The sequence below is a fragment of the Phoxinus phoxinus genome (assembly GCF_949152265.1).
Source record: "Phoxinus phoxinus genome assembly, chromosome: 2".
NCBI lineage: Eukaryota > Metazoa > Chordata > Actinopteri > Cypriniformes > Leuciscidae > Phoxinus > Phoxinus phoxinus.
This window is the reverse complement of record NC_136877.1, coordinates 49,438,856-49,448,855: the sequence shown is the minus strand read 5'-3', so window position 1 is coordinate 49,448,855 and position 10,000 is coordinate 49,438,856. Positions and strand designations below refer to the sequence as shown.

The window sequence follows — 10,000 nt, the reverse complement described above, 5'->3', positions numbered from 1 at the left end:
GTGAAGTTATTGAGCTACAGCATGGTTTAGGTCAAAGCATTTAAATTATTAATTTTACAAGACTAAAAATGTAGTCTTTTAAAACATTCATGACTTTACAGTGTTATTGTTAATAAAACTAACTATTGAAGCGGAAATATATATAAATATTAGATGAAAAGCCTAAAATTGCAGCTGAAGTACTTACATATATTTTTATTTCAGTTTTAGTAGTTTAAGGAAAAACAATGTCAAAAAACTAATAAAAATGACAAAAGCCCATAACAAAATGACTAAGACTGACTATATAAAAATAAAGCTTATTCAACATATAAATAAACCACCTGACCTAAAGGGGAGTGTATGATCTCTGCTATATTCCATATTTTGTGTGATCTTTTTTTTGCATTGACACTTTTAAGGCTGTTGCTGAGCGAGAGATCTTCAAGAAGCTGGAGTGTATTTGACATGTATTGTAACTGAGAATGAAGAAGTGTTCACTGATTTATGACTTTATGACTTTGATCTTTGTGTGATATTTAATAATGATCAATAGACGGATGGTGTTGCGTGTAGCATTAAGAAATCAACACCGAACTGAGAGAAGAGCAGCTTTGCCAGTGCTGTGTTCATCTCTTTTTATTTATGTTTTAACAAACCGTGTGTGTGTGTGTGTGTGTGTGTGTGTGTGTGTGTGTGTGTGTGTGTGTGTGTTCTCCAGGCCGTTCTTCGAGGGCATGTCCCAGTCGAGCTCTCAGACAGAGATCGGCAGTTTGAACAGTAAAGGCAGTCTGAGTCGAGACGCCGTCAGCCCCGTGAGTAACACACACACACACACACACACACACACACACACACACTCGCATCAGGAAATAACATTGCAAAACACAAGAGTTTCAGATTTCCTGAGCACTCCGGCCTAAAGCTGACATGTTGAGCTGAGCGATGTTTAAAAGCTCGACACACACACGCGTGTAAAACCAGTCTCTGTGTTAAATCTGGAACAGAAGAAAGTATTTTTACATCAAAACATTTATAAGGTAATACGCATTAGTCTTCTCTCTTCTCGATGTCACTGAAGGGCCTTTTCGTCACTTTGAATCAGTCCGATTCATTTCTTTCTGAATGAACACAGAGTCGTTCAGAGCGGGTTCCTCAATCCCCGTCTGAATCCGTTTCTTTCAGTGATTTAAAGGAGCATTTAAACTACGGTATTAAAGAAATCTTTAAATATGACACCAAACTGCTATTTTCATACTATATTTTATACTATATTTTTAATGTATACCACATATATATTACAGGTGAAAAATTTAATATGGTGCAAAATTTCATTTATATCAATAATTCAACTTAAAAGGTGAAACTAATATATTATATAGACTCATTACATGCAAAGTGAGATATTACAAGCCTTTATTTGTTATAATTTTGATGATTATGGAATCTCACAGCTTATGAAAACCTTTTCACAATATTCAAATTTTGTATTTGTGGTTTTCATAATCTGTAAGCCATCAAAATTATAACAAATAAAGTACAGGGGTGTCCAAAGGGCCACCGTCCTGCATGGTTTAGCCTTGATTCACCACACCTGAACCAGATCAAGGCGGTCAGAAACGTCCAGGCAATGTGCTGGAGATAAACCCCGGTGTAGGTGATGACCCTGGCCCTCCAGGAGTCGGATTGGACACCCTTAGTAGGTGTGTGTGTGTGTGTATGGTGTTTGTGATTGTAGTTCCTGTGTGTGTCCAGCAGGGGGAGCAGCCGCCGTCAGATAAACTCAAACACTCGCGCAGCCGTAACCTGGACGAGCCGCTGTCCGAGACCGACACGCTGGTGAGACACACCAATACACTCTGGAGCATGCATATATTTACATTATATATGGAAAAAATCAAACCAAATGTCATTTATTTTAAAATAAAGATAGTACAAGTACACTTTTCAAGCAAAACATTTGTCAAAAAAGTGTTTATTACACTAACAACACCAGTTGATTCAAAGCAAAAAATCATAAAGAGTCACATTTTCACGCCGTCCTCATTCCTCCGGGCTCAGTGTGTATTATGCTCACTTGCCTGACTTGAATTCTTCTGGTTATTATGTTTTAACGCTCTGTTGTGTTGAACGTGTGTAGGAACTGAATGACCAGGAGTTGTTCGCTGATGTCGGCCCCTGTATAACAGTGTCTGTGGCTGAAAAACCACGTACACCCTTAAAAACCGGCAAGAATGAGATTCAGTCCATGCCGTCCCCCAGGTCAGCCCACCAACACACACCTCACAGTAATACACATATCATGCAGTGTTGGGGAGTAACTAACAACAAGTAGCGACGCCACTAGCTTAACTATGTTTTCCAGTAGCTTGACAGCATCTCAGTTGCTCTTGAAACCGTGTAGCTTTTCCACTAGCTAACTACTTTTTCCAACAAGTAGCGCGTCATCTTAATAGATCACTAACTAACATTACCGCCATCTATTGTGCCGCAATGTTCACTGAGAAGAGATCGTCTGATGGTCATGTAGGCTAACGGACGTACAGGAGAATTATATCCTCATTAAACTGATGAGTTGACCAGCTTTATTTCACTCTATATCAAAAGTCAACATCTGATTGAATAACAATGACCCGCCGTAGTTGAATCAGTCCCGCTACAGTTTTGTAATGAACCTGAAAGATCACTGACGTCCCATTGCTTTGGCAAAGCATCTGTCAATCAAACCGAAAGTGTCAGTATAGCCGTTTATCACACAGAAGAAGTCTGTGATCTGATTAAATATGTTGCGACAGGTTTAAGAGTGTGTTTTTTCACCACTCCTGTGTTTCCAATATAAGTTGCATACATTTTGTTCTTGCATTGATGTTATATCTTTAGCAATTTTGTAGGGATGCACGATATATCGCCCCAAAATACATGTTCATTTTTAATGTTATGGTTATCGGCCCGATGAGAAATGTTGTCCGATATCTTAAAGCCGATAAATAATGTATGATTTCCTCCAGCTGAGACTCTTCAGATGCGCACTGGTCATCATAATGCTCTTGAATTGATTGAAATCACTTAAAAAAAGGGAAAATACACTTAGTTATACAAGTTACAAGTTATAATTGACCCTTCGCTAAGCCCCGCCCTCCTTAGTTACTGTTACTACGCCTGACAAGCTTTCGCGCCTGGCACGTCTATCAGTGTGTATGCAGCGGTGTCAGTCATTCCCAAGCAGATAATTGGTCATTTTTGGCGAACAGGTGAAATATCTGAGAGAGCGAGACAGAAGGGACTGCATGCATTCGAGGGATATATCCACGACATAATGCAACCGATTAGAGAATAATTTAATCAAAATTGAAGCTAAAGCCTATAGTCCCAGCGCAAGCAGCAGCGCCTCATACACTGACCATTCAAATGGGAAACACACAAACTGAGGAACATCTGTGTTCATGCAGAGCAGGGTAAGTGACATGTGAAAATAATCTAATAATTATAAATCAAACAGTTTATCCATAAATCTTGTGGAATAACACTAACACCGGGAGAGCCGCGATCGGATTGGGGTAAAGGTACTCCGGGGTAACGGGCCGTCGATTAACACAATGCTGAAATATATTGTAAAGTATGTTAGTGAGCCTCCGTCTTGCCTTTAATCGTCTTATTTTACGTTCAGATATATGCATTATGAACAAAACGTCATTATTTCCAAGCATTTCCAAGTGTTTTTGTTCATCCTGTGGACTGGACATGTAGATTCTCTCCCGGCCGACATCAGGGAAGCAAATACATTAGTGACTTTTAAATCTCTTCTTAAAACATTTTATTTTAGGACTATTTTTGTATTTAAAGTGTGTAGTTACTCTGTTGTTTGCTTGTAAAGCCCTTTGAGAAAACAACTTTTAAAGGCGCTATACAAAATAAATGTATTATTATTATTATTATTATTATGTAGTTGTGAATGGGGCGTCCCACACCGCTTGATCCACGCCGGCATTTCTCCCCTCGGCTTTTAGGATTCGGGAAGGAAAAATATTCCACCCCCCTCGTCCAAACTTTTAGGATACCGGGTATCAGATTTGCACAATCCATACGCACAGCACTTCAGCATGTTTCCCCTGCTCGAAAGCTTGCCAGACCTCCTGCGCCTAGTTACGGTTGCTAAGCCACGATTGGCCAGTGGTGGTTTTCGGGCGTGGCTTAGCGAAGGTTTAATTGTTTGCTTGACAGTTTTGTTTTTGTAATCAGTCTCTCAAAAATTATATAAAAAATTGGATTTAGATTTATCAGCCGATATATCGGTTATCGGCTTTTAAATATGAAGAATTATCGGTTATCGGTTTTCAAATATGAAGAATTATCGGTTATCGGCTTTCAAATATGAAGAATTATCGGTTATCGGCTTTCAAATATGAAGAATTATCGGTTATCGGCATTCAAATATGAAGAATTATCGGTTATCGGCTTCCAAATATGAAGAATTATCGGTTATCGGCTTTCAAATATGAAGAATTATCGGTTATCGGCTTTCAAATATGAAGAATTATCGGTTATCGGCTTTCAAATATGAAGAATTGTTGGTTATCGGCTTTCAAATATGAAGAATTATCGGTTATCGGTTTTCAAATATGAAGAATTATCGGTTATCGGCTTTCAAATTTGAAGAATTATCGGTTATCGGCTTTCAAATATGAAGAATTATCGGTTATCGGCTTCCAAATATGAAGAATTATCGGTTATCGGCTTTCAAATATGAAGAATTATCGGTTATCGGCTTTCAAATATGAAGAATTGTTGGTTATCGGCTTTCAAATATGAAGAATTATCGGTTATCGGCTTTCAAATATGAAGAATTATCGGTTATCGGCTTTCAAATATGAAGAATTATCGGTTATCGGCCAAAATTTTGCACCTTGACAGTCAGTTTGAGAGATATATATATATATTAGTGTATTATTTGTATCTTTGGATGATTTACAAAATAAAACAATCCTCTTTGAAGTCATAATCGTATTGCATTATGTTGTTGTACATCCCAACTTTTTCAGAAGATTAGCTTGAATGAATCTTAACAACTTTAACTTGAGAGTAGCTTCCCCAACAACGCATGTGTGTTTGTAAGCGTAACCAAGCAGGTTTGATCTAGACTGCAGTGCAGCTAGGCTAGGATTACAGTCAGAAAGTGCACAGAAATGATGGTGTGTGTGTGTGTGTGTGTGTTGCAGGCTGGATGGAGGACACACACCCCGTAAGCGCTGCACTCCTGTGAAAGATCGACAGCTCTCCAAACCTCTGAGTGAGCGAACCAACAGCTCGGACAGCGAGAGATCACCTGAGCTCGGACACAGCACTCAGGTACAGCGGCACATCAGTTATTCACTAGCTTACAGTTACACTCCGTTCCTATCTTGATCAGTTCAGTTTGAGTTTTATTCATTTTTAATATTTATCAGGTACATTACATACATATCTAGTGCTGGACAACGATTAATCACATCCAAAATAAAAGTTTGTGTTTACATAATGTGTGTGTGTGTGTGTGTGTGTGTGTGTGTGTTAGGGCTGCATAACGATTAATCGCAACTAATCGTTTGCAGAATAAAAGTTTGTGTTTACATAATATATGTGTGTGTGTGTGTGTGTGTGTGTGTGTGTGTGTGTGTGTGTGTGTGTGTGTGTGTGTGTGTGTGTGTGTGTGTGTGTGTGTGTGTGTGTTAGGGCTGCATACCGATTAATCGCAACTAATCGTTTGCAGAATAAAAGTTTGTGTTTACATCATATATGTGTGTGTACTGTGTATAATAATTATGTATATTTAAACACACAAACATGCATGTATAATTTTAAGAAAAAAATCGATTTATCGATTTATAAAATGTAAATATTTTTTAAATATATACATGTGTATGATGTAAATGAAAACTTTTATTCTGCAAACGATTAGTTGCGATTAATCGTTATGCAGCCCTAACACACACACACACACACATATATATATTATGTAAACACAAACTTTTATTTTGGATGCGATTAATCGTTATGCAGCCCTAGTGTGTGTGTACTGTATAATTATTTTGTATATATTAATACACACACACATGCATGTATATATATTTAAGAAATATTTACATGTAAATACTGTGTATATAATTTATATTATATATAAATGTAAATATTTTATATATAAATAACACATTTTTCTTAAGTATATACATGCATGTGTGTGTATACTTTACATATACAAAATAATTATACACAGTACACACACACATATTATGTAAACACAAACTTTTATTTTGGATGTGATTAATTGTTACCCAGCACTACAACTGTCATGTATAAAAAAGTACATATATTTAGCAAAGGTCTCCTTGACTAACGAGTTTATGGACATTGAGCGGCTTTTCTGAAGTAAGTGTGACGTTGCGTGACATCGTTTACAAGCTACATGCTAGAAATAATGTTTTTGTTTCTGCATCAACTGAAGACAGCATACACTAAAAGATGATTCTTAAGGCCATTGCACACTGAGTCCGAAATTTTCGTATGCGTTTTTTCGTATTCGTGATTCGGTGGCTCTGAATTGTCAAAAAACCATTCAAACTGCTAGTTACGGATGCGAAAAACGCAGAAAATCGAACCCGTTTCGATTTTTTTTATGACGGACGAAAGTTTCGGAGGCAGTGTGCAAGCGTGATTTACATAACGTGAGGTCGTATTTATTTTTTAACGTGCGAAAATTTCGGATGCGAATTTCGAACTCAGTGTGCAATGGCCTTTTGGGTTTAGGAATAGATATTGGTTCATCAAAATGAGAATCAGTTAAAATTGAGATGAGAAATTAATATTTTAACGGCAGCCCCGCGGTTTACCGTGGTATGTGTTCAGCGCTTGTGTAAACGAGTGTTTCTCAGATCCGTGGCTCTCCTCGGATTCTCTCACATTCCTCATTCATTTCCGAGGTTTAAATAAGGAATGTTAATGCAGTGTTTCATCTTGTTCTGCAGTCACTGTGAATTATTCATGTTCAGCTGACTCATCCGTGTGTGTGTGTGTGTGTGTGTGTGTGTGTGTGTGTGTGTGTGTGTGTGTGTGTGTGTGTGTGTGTGTGTGTGTGTGTGTGTGTGTGTGTGTGTGTGTGTGTGTGTGTGTGTGTGTGTGTGTGCAGGTCCTCAGGAAGGCTGTCTATGATCAGTTGAATCAGATTCTGTTGTCTGATGCTGCTCTTCCTGAAAGTCTCATCCTGATCAATGGCACAGACTGGCAAGGAAAGGTATGTGTGTTTTTTTTTGTTTGTTTGTTTGTGTGTGTGTGTGTTAGTGTTTTTTTCTGTGAGTGCTTGCGTTTGTGTGTAATTTGGTGAGGTACATTTGTAAAGAAAGACTACGCGTCTGCGCACGTATATATATTCAAACACACACAGACCTATAGACTGAACACATGTGCACAGTAGGGCTGGGTATCAGTTCGATTTCGATTCGCAAGCTCTAAATTCGATTCGATTTCGATTCGCAAGCTCTAAATTCGATTCGATTTCGATTTGCAAGCTCTAAATTCGATTCGATTTCGATTCGCAAGCTCTAAATTCGATTCGATTTCGATTCGCAAGCTCTAAATTCGATTCGAGTGCGATTCGCAAGCTCTAAATTCGATTGGAGTGCGATTCGCAAGCTCTAAATTCGATTCGATTTCGATTCGCAAGCTCTAAATTCGATTCGAGTGCGATTCGCAAGCTCTAAATTCGATTGGAGTGCGATTCGCAAGCTCTAAATTCGATTCGATTTCGATTCGCAAGCTCTAAATTCGATTCGATTTCGATTCGCAAGCTCTAAATTCGATTCGAGTGCGATTCGCAAGCTCTAAATTCGATTCGATTTCGATTCGCAAGCTCTAAATTCGATTCGAGTGCGATTCGCAAGCTCTAAATTCGATTGGAGTGCGATTCGAAAGCTCTAAATTCGATTGGATTGCGATTCGCAAGCTCTAAATTCGATTGGATTGCGATTCGCAAGCTCTAAATTCGATTGGATTGCGATCGCAAGCTCTAAATTCGATTTCCGATTCGACTCGATGAATATAGATTTAATACAAATCCTATATTTATTTATTTTTAAAACGGTGAACATAAGTTTACAATTGGTTAATTAATAAAAAGAAATTAAGAGCCACAAAACTGTATATTAAACTCTTTTTATTTCAGGTACACTTGCATGGATATATTAAAACCCAACTTCAAATGCACACAGTGAATAGACAGGATTTTGATGCAAGATGAAACATTTATGCTGAATATTGGACAAGTCAGAACAGTCACATGCCTTGATCAATCAGGATCAGGTTATTTTGTGTCTAAGAGAAAACTAGCATTGTCTGTAACATGGAGGCTGCAAGCCTATGAACCGTAGGAAAACTAATACTGGCTTTTGGGGTGATAGATAAATAAATATGGGGCAAAAAAAAGATTTTTGGCCTTTGAGAATCGATTTTGAATCGACTACATTTTAAAAATCGATTAATCGAAAAATAGATTTTTTTGCCCAGCCCTAGTGCACAGCGTCTGCGTTTTTGAAGTTTATGCTGACATTTTTTTTTTGTTTGTTTCAACGCCTGCACCTTGGAACCTGTTTCAAGGTTTCCGTTCTTGAGCTGCGTGTGTGTGTGTGTGTGGGTGTGTGTGTGTGTTTATACTGTATATACACGCATGTAAAAAAGCAAACTGTAATCATGAACAGAAATCTGAAGTGTGTGTGTGTGTGTGTGTGTGTGTGTGTGTGTGTGTGTGTGTGTGTGTGTGTGTGTGTGTGTGTGTGTGTGTGTGTGTGTGTGTGTGTGTGTGTGTGTGTGTGTGTGTGTGTGTGTGTGTGTGTGTGTGTGTGTGTGTGTGTCAGTATGTTGCAGAGCAGCTGCAGGTTCAGAAGCATCCAGTGGTGTGTACGTGTTCGGGCGCAGAGATCCAGGCCGTTCTCTCGGCTCTCCTCACACGCATTCAGAAGTTGTAAGTCACACAATCACAGAAACGACTCCGCAAAACACACTACACACACGATTAACACCTTCAGCACTTCAGCATTTATTCAAGCAAAACACAGTCGAATGGAGCGGTGAAATAAAACTGCAATGCAAGCATTTATAAATTAAGAAGTGTTTGTGTTTACCAGTCAATCGGTCGAGCTTTAGATGAACTTTGGCCCGGTGTCATGATTAGAGGTGTGTGTGTGTGTGTGCGCAGCTGTAACTGTAACTCGTCGATGCCCCGGCCGGTGAAGGTCGCAGTGGTCGGTGCTCAGAGTTATCTGGGATCAGTCCTGCAGTTCTTCGTCACTCAGCTGGCCAACAAGACTTCTGATTGGCTCAATCACATTCGCTTCCTGGTCGTGCCTCTGGGTAAGAAAACACACCTGATGACATCATCGAGAAATAACCATTACATCACATATACAGTGCTTGGCATGAGTGAACACACCCATGCTAAAGTTGAGTAAAAAGAGAAAAAAATAATAATAATCTTAATGCCTCATTTAAAAAAATGAGGAAAACTCAAACCTTTAAAGGGATAATTCACTGATTAGCGTTAAGCTTTGTATCAGTAGAAAACCCCCTCATGTCCTCCTAAAACGAGAGATTTCTGTATTTTTTGTCTCAAGAGTGGAGAAAGCTGAGTAGTAGGGGTTCCCATAGGTCCTCTTTTTCCTGGACATGTCCGGCCGGGATTGCCTAGTTCAGAACTAGTTCAGAAGTTGGTGCCTTCTAGACTGAGAAAAGCCAGAAAATTTTTTTTTGGCTTATGTGGATGAAAGACACCCACTCCCAGAATGCACTTGCTTCGCTGCCCTACGAGGCCACTCCTACCGGTTACAGAGGCCAGAAAAAATCCATACAATAGGCTACTAGTTGACTCGAAACTGAAAAGACAGAGTTTTATTGTAAACCTCCGTGATGAGTCTGCTCGGGCTCTTCCTCCCGACCGCCAAGCAGGTCTCGCTCCCCCGGCCGCCTCCTGCTCCCCATCATCCGCGCATCGGATCCGCGC

At 39.1% G+C, this 10,000-nt stretch overlaps 1 protein-coding gene across 2 annotated transcripts in view; it reads left to right on the top strand.

Annotated features, from left to right (window-relative positions):
• The window catches only part of pacs1 (phosphofurin acidic cluster sorting protein 1), a 66,121-nt gene that overhangs the window by 41,789 nt on the left and 14,332 nt on the right, over positions 1-10,000 (top strand). Inside the window, exons 10-16 of one of the 2 annotated variants that reach the window (XM_079604725.1) lie at positions 701-794; positions 1,735-1,818; positions 2,120-2,241; positions 5,196-5,325; positions 7,139-7,243; positions 8,859-8,965; positions 9,200-9,354. In XM_079604725.1, the coding sequence (XP_079460851.1) occupies positions 701-794; positions 1,735-1,818; positions 2,120-2,241; positions 5,196-5,325; positions 7,139-7,243; positions 8,859-8,965; positions 9,200-9,354 (797 nt within the window). The remainder of the gene's footprint in view (positions 1-700; positions 795-1,734; positions 1,819-2,119; positions 2,242-5,195; positions 5,326-7,138; positions 7,244-8,858; positions 8,966-9,199; positions 9,355-10,000) is intronic. The other variant, XM_079604726.1, reaches the window with a different exon arrangement.